The sequence below is a fragment of the Momordica charantia genome, assembly GCF_013281855.1.
Source record: "Momordica charantia cultivar OHB3-1 chromosome 10 unlocalized genomic scaffold, Mcharantia_2.0 BLBB01000010.1, whole genome shotgun sequence".
Classification (NCBI taxonomy): Eukaryota; Viridiplantae; Streptophyta; class Magnoliopsida; order Cucurbitales; family Cucurbitaceae; genus Momordica; species Momordica charantia.
The window spans coordinates 3,039,764-3,060,329 of NW_028275158.1; the positions used below are offsets into that span (position 1 = coordinate 3,039,764).

Below are 20,566 nucleotides of genomic sequence, written 5' to 3' on the forward strand. Positions count from 1 at the left end.
GGATGGTCCATAAGTCTTATTTAGTCGGCTAAACTAAATTTAAATTTGTTTATCAGGAAATTTTCCTAAAAAATGTCACAAACTTGACTTGTTATTCGATTTAGTAATTTCTTTTGTTTGAATACAAATAAAAAAAATTATGTCATTTTAGTAATGGGCCGGGAATCGGGGGTCTCTCTAACTCAAATCTGCAGCCCAGAAAATGGCTTACAATTTCGGCCCAATATTGAGGCCCATGACAAAAATCATCGGAAAATTCACTAAAATTGCGTGAATATCTCCAACCAAGAGATTTTGAGTTAGACCTCCATGTTCTACCACAAAAAGTAAAAGTGATTAGCAAAATAAAATCAAAAGAAATTGTACTTATAACCTTTTCAATTTGTTAGTGATAAGTGATTTATTTACCTATGGCTTTTCATGCTTTTGTTTCTTTTTAGCTGTTAGTGATATTTTGTATCACAATTATATTAAATGTGTAGTTGTCACGAAAGTAATTACATCCGAGAAAATTTAATACCAATATGTGCAACCAAACATCACCTTTTCAAGCCGAGGATAATATAACTCAACTGGTTAAGTCATTCAAATCCTTTCACTCTTTTGGTCTAATTTGATTTGAAAAGTAATTACTCAGACTCAGTTTGATAATCATTTTATTTTCATTTTCAGCCTTCTATTTTTAAAAATTATACTTGTTTGCTCACAATTTCAATAATATGTTTTTACATTTCTTAAAAAACACATTTGAATTCTTAGCCAAATTTTAAAAACAAAAACAAGTTTTTGCAAAATACTTTTTTTTTTCTATAAAATTTAGCTTAGATTTTGAAAATGTGATGGATACATATAAGTGAAATTGGTGTTTACCAACTTAATTTAAAAAAAAAAACAGAAAATTAAAAATAAAATGATTATCAAACACCCTTAGTTTCCAAAGTTTAGAAAATAGTTCTAGATGATCCGTTAAATGTATCGACTAATTATTTGACAAAATAGATAGTTGACGTAGCAGTTGCAAGTTTATTAGTACATAAACTTCAAACGATAAAAGCATCTCTTTTAGAGGCGTCAGATTTTCCCGTCTCGATTTCCATCCTTAATAACTTCCATCTTTGACTGATACACCAAAAACTTTTTTTTTTTTTTTTTTTATTTTCGCAAAAGAATACACCGAAACTTAAGAGAGAAGCAATGCATTGCACATACTAAAAGGTTTCTGTTGGTAGCAAGACAAATCCAAAGGTGAGACCTTTTTGTTTTTGTTACCCATTTCCACATGACTTCTCATTTATATTTTTGCCTCCAAAAATCACATTGATATCTGTGTTATCCATGTGCTGCCTGCAACTCCGTGTAAAACTTTTTCCATATTTTATGTTTAATTTGTGTCTTAAACCCTACATGTGACTAGCTCTCTAATAACTCCGTGGCCTCGTCAACATCTTCCACACATAACACATATATATAAGTAAAAGACGACATCTTAACGAACTTAAAATCATTTGAGGAAATTTGAGTTCAAAACAAATAATGTTATACTGTACTATTCTAAAAATATAGAAAGACTTCAAACTTGATGAAAACAATAAGACTGGAGAGGACTCTCTCAGTAATATCTCCCGTGGATGTTGCTTGATGAAAGCCACTCCAAAATCAGCCCTCGCACCAAAAATACAGCTGTTTTCTTTGTCCTCAATCTACAAAATTTTAATACCAATTTGAGATGCTTCTTGTAAATTGCATCCACATGACAACAAAGTTCTTAGCTATAATAAATGCCTCTCATTCCTCAAATTCATCTCATAGTGTGTTTCAATATTTCCCAGCTTCCCTTTTCTCATTCACTTTTAACACCTTCTTTAGCAAAACAACTCGAAAAACACTAACGACCGATGAAGAAGCTTTTCTTTTCGACGCTCTTGCTTTGCTTCCTGCTCTTCACTTCTTCCTTCATAAACATTGTCATCGCCAAGTCTGGTAAGGTCGTGTCCAATATCGAATGTGTCCCTCTTCTTTTTCATCCACTTAATAATTAATGATGTTTTTTAATTGGTTTGGATCTAACCTCAACCCTTTTTTTTTTCTTTGGTTTGTTTGTTTTTGGTTGTGAAGTGTTTTGTGACAAACAGTGCAAGAAGAGATGCTCAAAAGCAGGAGTGATGGACAGATGCATAAAGTATTGTGGAATTTGCTGTGGCTATTGCAAGTGTGTTCCTTCTGGGACTTATGGGAACAAGCATGAGTGCCCTTGCTATAGGGACATGAGGAGTTCTAAGGGTAAGCCCAAGTGCCCTTGAGATGAAGATGCTTCTTAAAGCTATGTCTTCAACTAAAGGAAAATGCATACATTTGATCCCATTTGGATTCTTAGATTTCTCGTGTTTGATAAGGAAGGATGGCTGGTACGAGCTAAGTTTATAAGTTTGTCTGGGTTGATTTAGGATTATTTAACTTATCTTCTGGTGAGAGTTGAGTTGATCCATAGATTCTTCTCAAACCATATAATTCAAATTCAAATGAATCAAATATGAGTTTATCTATCGATATTGTTTTCCAAATATAATTTTATAAAATATATATATATATATAGAAGTAATTAGTTTTTTATATTATTACATCTCATGGAAAAATCAAGGCCCAAACTTGGAAAAACAATGATATCCAAAGAAAGAAAAACAAAAATTGAAATTTGCAAGACAACAATAGAAATTCACGTGCATGTTCTTTACAACTCATTTCCAAATAATCACTGAATTAACTGATCCTATAAAACATTGCAGAAACATAAAACATACATAAATATAAATTGAGAAAAGGAGAAGAGGGTAATTTCCGTAGCTCCATGAGCTATTGGAATTTCTTTCCAGACTTGTTTTGATGTGATAGTTGACGGATTTTATAGAACACTTTTCTCCCATACGGGTGGTTGGAGAGAAGTAGAGATTGATCGGTGATGCGCTTTACCAGAGTATGATACAGTTTCATAATTCCCTGAAATAAAAAATAACACAGAAACAAATGTTAAAAGAATTATACGATTTGAAAACATAGGAGACTTTATAAATATTATAATATAAATAAGTTACTTCTCTCATTGCTAGTTCAAACGAACATCCAATCTAAAAATGAGATTCGGACAAGATCAATAAATCAAAAGAATCATGATCTTGATGAGTCATTTTAGGATCCCACGTTAAAAAGATAAGAAATGTTTATAATATAAGTTGACTATTCCTCACATTGTCAATTGATGTTGAGATAGAATCGCATGAATATTAATACAAAATAATTATACGTTTTTAACGTCGGGACACCCGTAAATCTAGTCACACATTTTTTAAAATAAAAATAGAAACTTCAACTAATATCTTCAACTATCAACTATCTTTGATAGTGTTTGCTTTTGACAGTGCAGTTTTGGTTTCACTCGAAAAGTTTTGTAAAGTTATGATCTTCCCTCCAACCAACGTGAGATTTTGGTTGCATTCTCAACGGAACGGAAGGTTTTATAAAGCTTAATATTGAGATTTGACTCACCCACCTGAATTTAGGGGTATGAGTTGAACCTTTTCCTACTTTAAGGAGTTAAAAACATTTTTCACCCAACTAAAAACCATCCAAAACTCACCACAATTAAGCTACTTGTGTGTGATATGAATCTATGATGATGAGGAGGAGGCAATTCAAGAAACAGAGAGAAGTTAATATATATATATATATAATCAAAATCACTTACCCGCCGGTGGAGCTGTTCAAGAGCAGTTTGAATAACAAAGTTGCCAAAAGCATCTTGAACAACATTGGGAACAACTGTTGGGTTCATCAACAGTTCCTCAACAATCTTCTCAACTTCAGAATCTTCACACAACCTCAAGCACTTCTCCACCACATTGCTACCGCCCATACTCTTCGAAAGATCTTTGAATCTCCCCTGCAGCCGCTCCGCAATGCCTCGTTTTACACAAGCAATGCCCGACGAAATTGCACACTGAACCACATAGTTCCTACACAAAAAACCACCACACATATATAAATAAAGAGTTTGTTTAATTTGGTTTGGTGTTTTTTGGGTGGAAGAACAACAGACCCGTGTAAGTTTTCTGATAAATAGGGTGAGTTTAATACGATGCTGTGGAGTAAATATGGTACAAGCTTGGCTTCTATATAGGCTGTGCAGATACAATCCTGTAGAACATAACAACCCACTCGATCGGTGCCGATTGCTACACAATTACTTGCCATTGCGTTGAAAAGAAGCTGCAGTGTAAAACCATAAGCAGAATAACAGTTTTTACATGATCATGTGCTCTTGAGTCTTTGTGTCTAGAAACTCACATGAATTCAGAACAAATCAGAAAATATTGCGCTCACTCTTATCTACTTTTACACTTAAATTAGTCATCATTCTTAAATCACCAATCAACCGACTAATAGATAATAGGTGAAGATCTACTGATACCATGTTAAATCATCTGTCAACCCAAAAGATTAAACAAATGAGTTATAGTAAATTTAATCATCCATCATCCATGTAGCATGATAGAAGATTAAACAAATGAGTTACAGTAAATTTAATTATCCATCATCCATGTAGCATGATAGAAAAACTTCGATGGACTCCCCATTTTAGAACAGGATAGAAACATGCTTAACACAATCTTAATCAGAATGTCACATTACAATTATGATAAATGAGAAATCAAACTGAAATACCTTAATTATACTTAGTCGAGGACATATAAGATAAGATATTTACCTGTCTGGAGAAATTAGTAGAGGCTTTAATGAAGAATTCCAACACTTGTTTAGCATTAATAGAGTTGGTTAAACTGCAAATGTGATCTCTCATAATGTACAAGATAATGTTCATTTGCTCATCGTCAGTTTTTACATTCTCAATTAGTGCTTTGGCCGACTCTTTCCTGTGAAATCAAATCAACCCAAAAAAAAAAAAAAAATTGTAGATTTAATTAAAAATAAAATAACACAAATAAAAAAGAGTGAGATTAAACAGAAGTTGTTGTGTTCATACCCGTAGTAATCGCTACACATTGTAATGAAGAGCGATTCATTTACGAGCACTACCGAGTGCAGAATTTTGCTGAGTTGCTGTTTATCGCATGATTTGAACAGAGTCTGAGCAAATGCAGAGCCATTCTGGTGCATCATTAGGATTGGAAGATCGGGCGTCACTTTCGTAATAATCCAGTCTTTTGTTTCCGAATTCCCCTCCTTTTCCAGAGTTTTCTGAAGATGATTGCATCCCCAAACACTCAACGCAGATCTCGAGACCAAATCAAGGCCCTGAATTAGGTGTCGTTGAAATCCTGTACTCGATCTCGTACTTGGCTGTCGATGTCGCAGGTCAGGTGAAGCCGGAGGAGGAAACAGTGATTTGGGCAAAAAATTGTTGCCGTTGGAATAGGAGGCGCCGCCGTTGATTGATAGCTGTGGATTGGCTCCGATGACGATGTTGTTTAAATTTGTATCAATTGTACTCACACTCGCCAATTGATTAGGTAAAACTGGAGGATACGCCGATTCAGGCAAGAAATTGTTCCCGATCGCTAAGCCATTATCGAATCCGTTCGATAAAGCACCGCCATTGATTGATAGTCTATTGAGGACAATCGCCATATTTTGTAGCAGAGTTTCGGAATCGAGGTTCTGGTACGTCGACGATTGATACATTGCTCTCGCCAGTTGTTGATAGCCGACGCCGCCATTGAAATTGTTACCGATCGAGCCGTTCTGCTGATTGTTCAAGAAAGAGGTTAAATCAACGGAATTATTGTTGGAGTTCTGAAGATTGTTGTTCAAGAACGAGTTGAAATCAACAGAATTGTTGGAGTTCTGATGATTGTTGTTCAAGAACGCGTTGAAATCAACAGAATTGTTGAAGCTGTGATGATTGCTGTTCAAGAACGTGATCAAATCATCAGAATTATTGTTGGAGCTCTGCAGATTGTTCTCTTGTCTTTCCATCTTTGAAGCAGGGCAGTCGTAATCGGCGACGAGAACGAGTGTTTGAATTGGTAACTAAAATTCCTCCATCTTCAGGGGATTAAATACCTTTCCAGTTGAAATTCGTTTGATGAAGAGTTTCCCGCCATTCTAAAATCCAATTGGGTATTAGATTGAATTTCACTGCAAAATTAGCGATTTTTTTTTAAGTTAAATTACCTCATAGTCTCTAAAATAATTTGAATCCCTTTGCAAAATAGTAATAATAACCTGAATGCTTGAATTTCCTAATATTTTTGCCATTATCTTTTATTTTTTCTATTTATCTTTTGTTTAAATTTTATTTTTGAATGTTATGATCATTCGCTTTGTGTATAGGGTTGATCCTACCAAAAAAAATTAAAGAAAGAGAGAAAAAAAAAACTCCTTAATTTTGCCTTGTTTTAAAAATATATGTATTGTTTCAAAAGTTTCAACACTACCGTCGACCTCTCAAAATTTTGAAGAAATATTCGTTAATATCTTGAACGACGAAAAAAGTTGACATAACGTGATAGAATCTATAACAACGTCACAATTAATCTACAAATTTACTTGAATTAAGTCTAGATAAAATGTGAAAGAAGCATCATTTTTAAAAGAGAGATCAGGGTAAAATTAAGTAGCTAATAAAAAACCAAACTCTTTTGACGATGGAAGAATTATACTTTTAGGGCAAAATCTAGACATTAATTGCCACATTGTTTTAGATTTTGACTCAATCAACTTTTCGTTCAAAATATTGACAAATTTTTGTATCTTTTTTAAAGGTTTATGAGATCAGGTCAACAGTAGTGTGGAATGGATAATGGATAGAAGTATTTTTGAAACAAATTCCAAATTTTAGGAATATTTTTTAGTTGATATTGTTTAAATTTCAAAATTGTAATTTTTCGATAAAAAGAAAAAAATAATAAAATTGCTCGATGCTTTTGTTTCAAATTCCTAATTTCCCTCAGATTTTGCTTCCAATCATTTGTCTCGTAAGTCGTACGGCAGTTTGGGTATATTTGATTTGAAAAACAAAAACCCCTTTCGTAGATAAACATTTTAAAATTATATTCTTTTCTTTTTAATTTTAAAAACGGTTTAGATAAATATATTTTCTTCCTGCCTTTTCATTTACTACTTTTTATATTAATTTAAAATACAACACACTAATTTAAATTGTTAGACAAGTATCTTAATTTTTATCTCCTATTAGATTTTCTTTTAAAAAAGATATATTATCTCTCGCATTAAATGGATTACCAATAGAGATCTCGTATGGAAACGATGAAATTTTAGAAAAAGTAATATACTAGGATTGAATTTTTGGATATTTATTCAATAATAAATAATATGCATGATTCATTAGAGATCCTTGTGTATTTATTTGTTATAGCTTGATTTTAATTAAATATAGTGATTTTTAGGAGATAATTATATAGTAAACTATAATTATTAATAATTTGATAAAATTGACTCGCTTGCCCATGCCAAAAGTAAAAATTGACTTTTTTTAAAACTGTTTTTGAAAGGAAAAAAAAAAGAAAAAGAAAAAAAAGAGTTATCAATAATGCACACAATGTGGTTCCCAACAAACTTTAGTCCCATATTTATTATACCAAGAGATTCCAAAATTTCATTTATGTCCATCAAATTAAAATTTGAATGGAAAGACAATTTTGTAGGAAGATTTGAATAGACTCTATATGGGAACATTAAACCACTTAATTTATTAAATTATTAAATTGACATAATTGCATTCAATTAATTTATAAAAAACTTTTTTTCCTGTATAATATTTAAGTGGTTAGTGGCATATCTCTATTATTTTTTAGAAATGAATGAATAAAAAAGGAAAAAAAGATAAATATGCGTGACCTTTTTTATTTTTTATTTTTTTTGTAAAAAAACAAAATTAACCGAATATTTCATGAATATGATATCTATCTAGTGTGATGTATGGAATATATGACAAAAGTGGAGTGTTAGAGTATTTCTATTGCTCGGTCATGTCATATAGGTTCGAGTCGGACATTCAATTACTTCGATTTGAATTATTCGGAGGATGTCTTGCTATTATATCAAAAAGATGGACAATCAAACCTATTTCTCGATTCAATAGAAGTCCAAAGAGATGAATAGAGTCCCAAATAACAAGAGATATGTAAAAAATAGGTCTGATTACGTCTATTCCTAATCCTTAATGGAATGTAGGACGTAGGGATCCATATGTTAACATAGTATCTATTTAAATACGCTCGGATGACCCATTCTCATAATTAGAATGTATATAACCTAGTCTTATTCCGGTCTGGCCCGATATGGAATGAACTTATAATCATGGAATCGACTCGATCATCAGATTATAGATTATAAGTTCATAACCCTAGTCCATTCCCATTTTGGACGGAAGAGATCTACTAATTCTTTCATTCTTTAGTGGTAGTCCAAATAGGATGCAAATATACATGCTCATTGTTCAACACCTAAAGGTCCATTGACAACGTTTCATTTTCTTGTTTTTTGCTCCAATTTTCTTAAGAAATCTAAGCACTTTGCAACCATGTTTCTTGTTTCTTATTTTTATGAACATTCTAAAAATTTTATAGAAAGTTTAGAAACAACCAAAACAAGTTTCTTATTATTTCTTGTTTCTATTTTCAATTTTATTCAAAATAGATGTTGGGGTCATACAATTCGTTTGTATTTATTAAAAAATGAAGAAATTGAAACAAAAAATAAAAACTTTACTAAATGGACCTTAAATGTTTGTTCAACAAGAAATTTCAATAAGAGAAAACTCGAATTTATGAACTTTTATTTGTATCTATGTATGTGAGTGTTACGATCTCTAATGTATAATTCTCTGATTAATTCTCTCAAATGTAAACTTTAATTCAAAAGCTCGTGAGCTTGTTCTTGAATTAATGGTTGATGCCTTCAACTTCTTACTTTTGAAGGATTTTTGAAGTCTTCGGCTTTGAGCTTGTTGAAGACTTTGACTTGTTGATAAAGTTCTGTGGCTTGTAGCTTGACCAAGGTTTTGTGAAGTCTTCAGCTTTGAGTTTATTGAAGAATCTTTGAAGTCTTTGGCTTTGCGATCGTGAAGTTCTTCGGCTTTGCAGCTTGTGAAGTGCTTCGGCTTTGCAGCTGGTGTGGGCTTTGCAGCTTGTTGAAGTTCATCGGCTTCGCAGTTTGTGAAGTTTTTGGCTTTTTAGTTTGTTGAAGTTCTTCGGCTTTGCAGTTTGTGAAGTTCTTCGGCTGTGCAGATTGTGAAGTGCTTCGGCCTTGTAGTTTGTGAAGTTCTTCGGCTTTGCAGCTTGTTGAAGTTCTTCGGCCAATTTGATGAAGACTTTGCAGTTTGACGAACTCTCCAAGTAAGGTTGATTGGGGAGAGAATATTCAATGTTGTTGAAGTCTCGAACTCTTCAGGTCTCGAATTCTTCAAGTCTTGTTGGCTTTGGATGTTTCGATTGACTCTGGATATGATTGTAGATGATTCTGAGTGCTCTGGCCTCATTGGTAAGTGCTACAAGATCTTGTACATTGGAACCCATGGTTATGGAACCGAATCTCGTATTTTAATGCATGTATTTAATTTATAGTCTTGGTGGGTCTTTTATGGGTCATGGACTTAATGGACCATTAGTTTGGGCCAGTGTGAGTTTTATCAAATTAGTTGATTTCATCGGACGACATAAGAGAGACACGTGATGCAATTTAATTCGTCGATTTAAAAATGAATTTAGGACACGTGTAAATTTGTCATTGGTCCTATATGTAATTTTAATTTTGTGATGTGGCCTTTAGTAATTAGCCGAAATTTCTCATTCAACAATGTTATTTTTTATTTTTTCCTATTACAATGGATTTAATGCACGCATGGTTCAAAAGGGGAATATAGGCTTTTTCTTTTTCTTCTCAATTTTCAATTTTGAAAATGATGTTTGCAAAGAAATCTAAAGTATATATTGAAAAAAGTACACAAGTCAGTCATGAGGAAGAATATCATTGGGTTCTTTGCATCAAGGCCAAAATTAACTTCAAATAATATATATATATATATGCATTTTTAATTAATTTGATTTAAACATCATTCCCATAAAAGGCCATTATTTTCTTAGTTCTAACACAATTCTTTCATCTCTCTAATTGAGTTTGTTTTATTTTTTGTTTTATGTCAATTCATCTTTGTATTTGAGGACCATAACCTTTCAGTTGTGTCACGTCTCATCTTTCTTTTTTCTCAAATATCATAAAGCTTTTTTTAAAAAAAAAATCTAGGAATTCATTGTATACTTTTAAAGTGATATATATTTATTGTTCCTTACTTGATTAAGAAATAAAAAGTAAAACAATGCTCTCATCAAGTAAAACTCCGGTTCAACTTTTTTTACCAATTATATCTTGAAATTCCAGATAAGGACGGATATTAAATATTAGTTGATATGCCGTCCATCGATAATTTCATGTTTCTACGGATTCGATGAGAAGTAAATCGATATGTCTATAATATTGGAGAAAAGCTGATAAAATATTAATATCAATAAAATATCACTAGACATACTATTAATATTAATTATTTTTAACTTATTTAAAAATTGCGAAATGATTATTGGTTAATTAAAAATAATTTTCACAATTTTTTTTATTTTTATAACATTTTAAGATGACATTGATATATTATCGATATTTTCATCGAACATCGATATTTAAAACTTTTAGGTAGGAGAGGGTAATGGTTAAAAAAATAATACATACTCTTTCTTGAATTTTTTTTTTATTTTTTAATGTGGACCATATTTTGAACTTTTTATTTAAGCATGTGTTGCATAATGTTGTATAAACATCCAAAACTTCCACGTTATAATAAAAATAATAATGTTGTATAAACGTCCAAAACTTCCATGTTATAATAAAAATAATATATATTAAATTAAAAAATATATATATACGTGGAATGGGAAAGTTTTTTTTTCTTTAAAAAGTTGGAAGTATGAGATTTATCAACACTTTTCCTAACTAATCCAATGAGATAAAAAAGTCATGTCACACATTTAAGTTTGGTAACCTTTTTAATTTATTTCTAAAAAAGAAATTAAAGGGACATCCAAAATGAGGAATATGAGACCTAATAAAAATAGCTGGAGGAGTCGTAGGTATTATTACGCGCGTCAATCTATCGGAGAATTGAGCAATCAACTAACATCAAGAACTTTTTCGTAGTGATAGAGTATAATAATATCTAAAATTAAGGGTTTTTTTTTTCTCGCAACATTGAGATGGGTTTCTCCTAATTATAAAATAAGATATTATGTTCATTGAAAGCCAAAGGAGAGAATGTGGCTAGGATGCAGAGGACCACCGTTAAAAAGGACAGAAAATAATGTGACAGCAACCTAGCCTTGTACAATTATCAAGCACAAAAGTTGGAGTATATATATAATTCTGATATCATTGGTATATAAATATTTTTTTTTATACAAGATTCGAACTCATGACCCCTTGGTCAGAGATAGATGCATTAACCATTTGAACGATGCATTAGTAAACTATATATTAATTATTTGTTTTATTATAATTATAGTTCATTAATATTGATTGTAAAAAGGACTAAAAGTAAGTATTGTCATGTTTTTTTTTTAGAATATAAGGTGGAGATTTGAACGCGCAACCTCTCAATAAAAGATACATATCTTAACCAATTGAGTTATATTTGTTTAAATTGATAATATTATCATGCCTTTATTTAAGATATATTGATGACGTGTAATGACTTTAGGTAGCGTTTGGGATAAAATACAACTTATGTAACCCATATATTACGGAGGAGTTGACAAACCTAGACTTAATTGGTAAATTAATACGAGCTTGAATCAGAACTCGTTTTATTCAAGTCAGATTATGTTGACACAATTTTTTCTAAACTCAAAGTTTCTAAATCCGCCGTTTAAATCACAAACTTAAGATGCTAAAATGGTAGCTCCCTCTTAAATCTTAAACCTAAAGTGTTGGTTTAAAATTAATCTGATAGACGAAAAAGGAACATTTTCAACATATGAAGCTAGTGAGAGAAGAATGGAGAGAGAGTTGAATGGATAAGAATGCGTAAAAGGGTAGGCCAAGATTGTGAGTTGTATGAAAAGTTTGGTGTTGGGTTCATTGAATATTCACTTTTTTTTTTTTTTTTTTTTGGTTCTCAAAATTATATGATTACGTTATGATGCTAAAACAAAGCCATAATGGAGACAACCTTTCGATTTGAACCACATTTTGGACTCACCTCTTTCGCTTCTTCTTTTCTTCTTTTTGCCTCATTTCATTAACAGCTATATCCATTAATTATCCAATGCCAATCTTCCGCCCTCAAACACAATACATTTAATTTTTATTCTTCTTCTTCTTTTTTCTTTTTTTTTTTTTAACAACAATTCTCTTTTCCTTTTCCTTTTCTATATTACAAGTTAAAAGGCATCCAATATATTAAATATAGTTTATGTAATAAAGTTAACATGTCTTCTTCTGTGCATTCATCTTTCTTATGTCAATAAGATGACCTTTTTTTTCGGTGTGGCTCAATCATAAGAACTCCAAAGTTAATGTCAGACAATTAGATACTAAATTTGAATTTCACGAACTCCAAATGGATCGGTCTATGGCATTACATTAGTAAGCACTTAATTTATGATATGTGCGTCAACCAAAGTGTTAGATCTGGTTTCAGTAATAAAAATTAGACTTTAATGGCACAATTTGGAGTAAACAAATGTAATTTTCATTTAGTTATTGGGACCAGATACAATACAAACATCTGATTGCGCCCCTACTACACCATCCTAATAATGTTGTTCCCAACTTACATTTAAAAAAAAAAAGGGAGAAATAATTAGTGTGTCCTAGCTGGAGTCCAACGTGGCAGAGCAGGGCTGAAGTGCGCCGATACTACTCTGGAATCGAGAAGTTCCACTATGGGAGTAAAATTCACACACCTCGGCACCTTATACTGGTTGATGGACGCTCCTCTGGAAATTGCGTAATCCATCAGCTCTTCGAATGTCTCACTCTTCACCACTCTTATCTCCAGCGCTCCGATCGACTTGTCCGCCACTCGCCCTTGCCGGTACACCGAGTTCAGCGATTCCTCCATTGCCAAGCAGCATTTCTCCAGCGCCTCGTCGCTCGGCCATTTCTCCTCCTTCGCCATCAGCTCCCAGTATATCACGTAGTGCCCTGGAATCGTCTTCGTGTCCGCGAAGCTCGTGTATTCCACCACGCTCGCGTTGAATTCCTTCAGCACTTCCGATGCGTTCTCCACCGCCTTCTGCAGCTCCGCCTCGTCCGTTTTGTCCGAGTCGATGCTCAGCACCACGTTCTTCCTCCTAACGAAGTGGAACTGCGGCGCCGAGTTGTGGAATCCGGTCACTCGGAGTATGTCCCCCACGCGGTACCGGTACAGTCCGGCGTACGTCGTGATTACCAGTTCGTATTCTTTTCCGACCTCCACGTCTACGAGGTCGACGAGTTTCGGCGGCGAATCGGCGGAATTTGGCTCGTGAGGGAGGAACTCGAAGTAGGCCATGTTTGGCATTATTGTGTAGGAGACCTCCGATGGCTTGCACATAGGGTTCAGATTCAGTCCGAAATAGCACTCCGACGATGCGTACATCGTGCACGCCATCGGTAATCCGCCGCTGTAGTAATCGAGCGTCGGAATGTACTGCGCCATCGCTCCGGTCACGATCACGTCGAGGTATTTCGTTTTCGGCCAAATTCTCGTCACGATTCCCTCCCAATTTTCCTTGCAGCATTCGGCGGAAACGAAATCCGCCAATTCCGCGTTAGGTTTCAGAATCTTCTCGATGCAATCTCTCAGCGACGGATCGGTGATCTTCGAATTCAAGGTTCCGGTCCGGATATCGTTGGCGAGGTCCGGCCAGTTCAACTGGAGGAAGCGGATGGCGCGGAGTAAGCCGGAGGCGAAGACGGCGCCGAGGCGGAGGACTTGTTCGCGTTCGAGAAGGCCGCAGAGCATCTGAGTGTACATGCTCTGGAAGGAGTCGGGGCAGAGGATGGCCTCATTCGGGCTGGTGTAGACCATAAACGGGTCGTAGGGTCGGGTCTTGAAGTGCTCGCTCTTGTAGTAACTGGTCAAGACGGGTCGGGCCAAGAGCCCACCCGGAGTCCTCGTCTCAGATTTCACAAACAGAAAGTAAAGCCCCTTCCCTTTATCCAGGCCAGGCACATAGCTGTCACGAAACACAAATTAAAATTAAATTTTACGCGCTTTTAATTTTTAATAATATTCATAACTAAAATAATATTCATTCAAATTTTCTTACAGGTTCATAACTGGCATCAGAAGGCTGTACAGAAGTTGACGCCGATCCAGCTCTTCCTTAATCGTCGGCATAAGCTTCCTTTCACCGGCGGAAGTTCCAGAACTGAAAAAGAAAAACAAAAAACGGAATCAGTTCATCTATTTCTTATGCGTCCGGCGAAGAAATGAATGAATGTAGATGGAAATTTGAATTACCTGGTGAGGAACTCGGAGATGGGATGGGCGGACAAGATAGGAGAGCGATCTCCGGTGGCAATCCGTTGGATGTCGGGCTGGAGATCCTCGTAGGTGATGACCGGAAGTTTAGATTTGAAGGAATCGCGGTCGGTGGAGGCGGCGAAGGCGTAGCGGGCGAGGTACTCGGTGGCGGCGTTTCTGGTCAGGATTTCGGCGAGAACGGCGCGCTGGACGGCGTCGGCGTTTCTGGTCATTTGTTCGATGAATTGAAGAGCCTTGGCGTCGTTCTGGCAGGCCGGAGGGCCGAGAGGTGAAGAGAGAGGAGAGTCAACAGCCATTGGAAAAAGTGAAAGCGGTAAGAAGAAAGAATGAAGAAGAAGAAGATGGTGGTGGAGTGAGAATGGGAACGGGAACGGGGGGGTTTATATATAGAGGGGGGAGTGCCACGTGGGAAGGTTGACCGGGTCGGACCCAGCTGGGTGGGGCAAGAGAAAATATTAAAATAATAGAGGAGGAGAGAGAGAGGGAGTTGGGAGGAAGCTTACGGAATTATACGGAGCGTAGAGAGAGAAAGGAAGAGACGAATTTTGTCTGTGGAAATGTAGGGGAAAAAGGAGACATAGTGGGGCCCACAACACGTAGACATTGCAGCAAGTGAGACGAGCATGTGAAGGTTAGCTCATTTTCTTTTCTCTCTTTTTCCTTTTATCACATCATTTTTCATTGCAATGTTTAATTTCCACTAACTAATCTTCTGATAACTTAAATTAAGCCAAAATCAATATTCAATTTGAGCTCAATATTATCCAAAACCATACCCAATTTATATTGTAACATGCATTCCTCTTAATTTAATTCTGACTTTTCTTTCCAATTAGTTTTAATATTTATGCAAACTTTTCCATATAAACTCTAATTAAACTTCTCTAGTAGTACATTTCACAAAAATTTCACACGGCACTCCTTGTATAGGCTTGTATAATCATATACTCCAGATTTATATTAAATACAATATAAAAATTTGACAAATAAAAATGTCTACAACCCTAACAAAATAAACTTAAAAGGTTCAAACACAAGATTAAATTTTTTTTCTAAACACGTGTCTTATAATACAAAATGTGGGAGAGAGTGGTCAATGTAGAAATCTGTGCAGATGGTGAAGAAATAATCAACAATAATGGGTTAGTTTAATAAGATAAAATAAAATATAATTAAAGTAGTAATGTTAGTGGAGTAAATATTTAAGTATAAGTTAATGCGTGAGGCAGAGCCAACCAAGCGACTGGTTTCGGGTAAAAGTGTTGGCGAGAGATGGCGACGGGAAGCGGGATCCCCCGGCAATTCCCTGTAACTCGTTTCGCACGTGCCACACTTGCCATGCCATCATAAATTAAATTAAATTAAATGTACCCCATCTCACCTTTAAATTTAATTTTATTATCCTCTCTGTCCGCTAAAGATTCCACGTTAAAAAAAGATAAAAATCTTAACAAAAATTTATAATACAAGTGAGTCACTTCAAACAGCATCCGATAAAAAAAATAAGATTAAGTTGAGATCGGTGAATTCAAGAGAAATATCATTTAGAGGGATTTCAATATGATTTTGAGATAAAACAACATGAATATTTGATGATGTCTCCTCTCGTTGTGTTGTGTTTTGTTTTTTTTTTTTTTTGTCCTTTAATCATTTGAAAATTTTATCCAATATGAATATTTTGATATGTTTGTGTTTGGAATATGTTGCTCCATTATTTGAATAATTTAATCGCCATTCCTTTTGCCTTTTCGAAAAGACAAACTTTGAGTTTTAATTCATTGTTTTTTAGGGGTTTTAGGTTCTTTTTTCTCTGTAAAATAAAATAATGCATATTTGATGTTTGTTTCTTTCTACCACTACTTGGGCTCCGTCACCGTTGATTTTGACTCGAACAAACAGAAATAGATGACACCCATTAGTGAATAATATAATTTTTTAATGCTCAATTTCTTCATTCCTATTTTAATTCAAAGATGACGAAGGAAAAAAAAAAAAAAAAACCCTCCACTAGGTCCAAAATGGGGCGTGGAATCCGTTAACTATTTTAAGTTAAACTATTCGTTTATATTTTATTAATAAAAGAATTAAAAAATAAAACATTAAAATGCTAACATATCATTCAAAATAGAGAATGAAGTAAAAACGAAGACTAGACACATCTTAAGCTCCTCTCTTACTCAAAATATAATAAATAAATTGAATATTGGATATAGCCCTCACACAGCTTTAGTTATCCCATAGATCACGCTATTTCCTAACTAGATGTGAGACTTTGTTTACCCACTTTATAATTTACCATTAGTTGAAAAAAAGAATTAATTAGATTGTATTTTTAATATGAAAAAATAAGGGATATAGGTAACCGTCCACGTACTCAAAAGAAAAATTAAAAAAAAAAAAGTGTAACCGTCCAATTTGTTTAAAAGAAAAAAATAAAAGAGGGGGCTGCCAATTGAAGAGTCAAATTTTGTTTGTTAGAAAGGGGGAAGGCAGCAGAGCAGCGCAGCGCAGACCATATATCACAGTCAATACAACAGACTTTGAAAATCCAGCATGTAAATTACATAGACCAGCCGACACTGTTCTGTTAGCATTATCCCTTCAAATAAAACTTCATCATTTTCAGATGGGGAAAAAAGAAAACCCCATTTCTCTTCTCTTCTTTTCCCATTATTTTCTTCCGCCCTTAAAATTGGGCTTCTTTCTTGTGTGAGGCATTTTTTCAAACAGTTTGGCTACAACAAGCAACCGCCCATCCCATTTCGCAAGTTGACGAAATCTGCTGCCAAAAACAGGTGGAACTAACCAAGACTAGATTTAAACAAAGAAGAAGAATGAAGACAAAATCAGTTTGGGGTTGGTTTGGGTATTTTTGGACCAAACACGACAGTACTTGGCTAGCGGTGGCGTGCACCGACGGCCACGGCATTGACCCCGCCCACCACCGGCGCTGCGCTGCTGTGTTTCATCTGTTGTGACGCGACCGCTTAACTCTAAAAAATGGAGATTGGCGAAGGAAGGCAAAAGTCAATTTCACTTCCCCCATTGCCCATTGCCCATCTGTTCTTTTTTTTTTTTTCTTCTGTGGATTTTCTTTCAATGTTAGGTTCCGCCATGGGGGAAAATCCAAAAACAAAAGCTTGTTGTTTCAGCGTCAGATATCAGATGGAAACCGACCCCTCACCACCCCAATCCAATGCCCTTTTTCCCCTCTTCTCTTATGCTCTTGCATTTTTGGTACTTTCCTTCCACTTTGGACCACTCCTTTCAAAAGTGTGACTAACTGAGACCACTCCCTTAAAAAATGTGACTAACTGAGACCACTCCCATTTATTTTCGACTCAAACCTCATGAGTTCCAATTTTCTTTCTAATAACGTGTACTAAAGAAAATGATTCTTGCTAACTTATTTAAAAGAAGTTTAAATAATTAGGTATCGACTGGTCATCACCTATCTTGTAGGGTTCATAATTAAATTGTTAACAAATAAGACAAATAAGAGATAAATGCAAAACTAAAGTTTTTTTTTCAAATAACGAGGTGTCAATTTTTACCTTTAGCATCTAAATATTGTTATTTTATAGAAACTCTAATAATATAAAATTGAAAGTTTAGAAATTTATTAAATACTTTTAAATATCTAAGAACTCAGTAGATAAGCCACCTTTAAATAGTATTTCCACATGGCAAGTGATGATGAATAGATCGGTTTGAAACTGATTTGATGATAAATGAGATATTTTTCAATGAATGAAAAGATACACATACCTACGTAAATTAAATTTCAAAGTCATGATTGAATTGATCATATTATAGTTTTCTTTTTGCCATCTCGATATTTAGTTTTGCCCTAGGACGGTTCATTTTCTAATAGTACTTTTTAGTTTATTGAAGATTTTATTATTGGGGTAGAACAAATATTTGTGGCTACAATATTGTCCAAGTAACAAACATATAATAAAAATAATGGATGAATACACACTATTATTAAATCTTGGGATATATGTATGACCCACCAAAGATATTAATATTGGACCATTGGAAAATATATGTAAACATTTTTTGTGGTCCAAAAAAGCATAGAAAAAAAAAAGTGAAAAAGGGATAGCCCCATGGCCAAATGATATCTCACTTTCCTTGTCTCCTTTGGTCCTCCCCTCACACATACAATACAAACCTAACTTTCCTTTTATATATAAATAAATAATATTAGGGTCCACAATGTTATTCCCTATTTTTATTTTCCATTAGTGAATGGAACAAAATTATTTAATATAGCTCTCTTGGAAGCTTTTGTCTTCTATACTTGGATCTAAATTAATATCCAAATGAGTTATATAAAATCTAACCAATTATAATCAAATTTTAATGTCACAAAAACTTGTCTTTATTAGGGAAGGTGGGATATTGAAGATTTAAAAATATAATATGAAATATTAAATATGTTTTAATTCATCCATTTAAGGTTTTGAATTTACTTGTATTTTTAATATGATATAAAATTTGAAAGTTTTTCTTTATGTAGTATATGAGCCAAGGAGACAAACTAGTCTTTTATTTGTTTACTAAAAGATAATGCCAATTTGGTCAACTTTTGGGGTAAATAATTAAGGGTGAAATTGCTTTTTGTTAAGAACGATGAATGTGGGTGGCTTGGTGTTATAAACGTGAGATTAAAAAGTAATTAAACAATTGGCTTATGAAAATTTAATTTTAACTTAAAAGAGTGTCTGTAACATTTTAGGTCCAAAATTTGGAATCTGGATTCAACACCTAATTGACACAACATTCACATGCATTCCTTGTAATCTTAAAAGAGTGAAGATTATTCTTACAGACCAACACGAATCCTTTTAACATATTTTATCTTTACTCACATGCTTTTTAGTAAACCAACTAAGATGTCACCCAGCCGAACATTACTCCAAGTTAAGCGATTTCAAGCCAAGCACGCTTAACTTTTGGAGTTGCTATCGAAAAGAAATGTTACCTTGTTAGTATAGGTAGTAACTATCAAATTTTAAAATTTTTCTTAACCATACTTCCATGATCTCAAGATCCCTTTCATTCATATGTGGTACCAAGAAAAATCACAAACGATGCTTATTTAGGAAGAGTATTTGTATTTGTCAATATGATTATATAGTTTAATAGGTTAAAGACATCATTTACCTCGTTAGAGTTTACTTTCAACTTCATCAACTTCTTTAACTAAAAAAAGGCAAAAAGAAGAAAAATGATATTTGCATTTAAAAGTAAACAAACTAGTCAGTAAAATTGATTTTTAAGTTAAATTCTGAATTTAATCGCTAAGCTTGAATAATTGGATGTATTTAATCTATAAATTTTATCATAAAGTTAGGATTTATTTAATCACTTTTAACCAAAAATAAGGACAATAACAAAAGTTTAAAAAAATATTGAGATCAAATTGAAGTTAAACATAGGGCTGATATTGAAATTTAATTTTTTTTTTCTTTTACATACTTATCATAAGAGAAACTCCATTTAAAAAACTAAAATAAAATATTGGTCAACCAATAAATGGGGGCTACACAACTTGCTTGGATTTAATTATTATTTCTCGAAGGAAGTACACAAACACAGAGAATGTTTCAAAAAGAAAATTCAACTAATTTTTTTGTTAGACAAATAAAATTGTACGAAGCAAGTATTTTATAATTAACATGTTGATCACATCATATATATATTTTTAAATAATTATAAAACAATTATCATATTTCACCTGATTAATTATTAGTTAATAAAATATACAACCGACTTTTCGTTTTTGATACTACAAAATTAGCCTTTGCACATGAATTGCCCCATTATATTAATTAGCTTCCACTCGGGCTAATTAAATTGCCATGTTGTGCCCAATGGCAACTCACAATTATTTATTTGAGATTGTACTTTTCACAAGTAATGTTAGACAAAAAAATAATATAATGTATTGATTAAATTGTCTTATGAATTTATCGCAATTGCACATTGAAATTAATTTCCTAGTTT

The 20,566-nt window shown here is 33.6% G+C and overlaps 3 protein-coding genes across 3 annotated transcripts; 1 reads left to right on the forward strand and 2 right to left on the reverse strand.

The window, feature by feature from the left end:
* Positions 1 to 1,731: 1,731 nt before the first annotated feature.
* LOC111017729 (Gibberellin-regulated family protein) lies at positions 1,732 to 2,544 on the forward strand. Its single transcript, XM_022293574.2, has 2 exons — positions 1,732 to 1,980; positions 2,116 to 2,544. The coding sequence occupies exons 1-2, from the start codon at positions 1,896 to 1,898 to the stop codon at positions 2,298 to 2,300; spliced, it is 270 nt and encodes an 89-aa protein (XP_022149266.1). The 5' UTR covers positions 1,732 to 1,895; the 3' UTR covers positions 2,301 to 2,544.
* Positions 2,545 to 2,697: 153 nt separating this feature from the next.
* On the reverse strand, positions 2,698 to 6,097 carry LOC111017727 (pumilio homolog 12). Its single transcript, XM_022293570.2, has 5 exons — positions 5,036 to 6,097; positions 4,760 to 4,925; positions 4,091 to 4,260; positions 3,740 to 4,007; positions 2,698 to 2,994 (listed from the first exon to the last, which is right to left on the reverse strand). Exons 1-5 carry the CDS (start codon positions 5,986 to 5,988, stop codon positions 2,851 to 2,853), a joined length of 1,701 nt encoding a protein of 566 aa, XP_022149262.1. The 5' UTR covers positions 5,989 to 6,097; the 3' UTR covers positions 2,698 to 2,850.
* A 6,656-nt stretch (positions 6,098 to 12,753) lies between these two features.
* Positions 12,754 to 14,920, reverse strand: GH3.1 (Auxin-responsive GH3 family protein). Its single transcript, XM_088119005.1, has 3 exons — positions 14,528 to 14,920; positions 14,334 to 14,435; positions 12,754 to 14,240 (listed from the first exon to the last, which is right to left on the reverse strand). The coding sequence occupies exons 1-3, from the start codon at positions 14,845 to 14,847 to the stop codon at positions 12,881 to 12,883; spliced, it is 1,782 nt and encodes a 593-aa protein (XP_087975131.1). The 5' UTR covers positions 14,848 to 14,920; the 3' UTR covers positions 12,754 to 12,880.
* Positions 14,921 to 20,566: the final 5,646 nt, after the last annotated feature.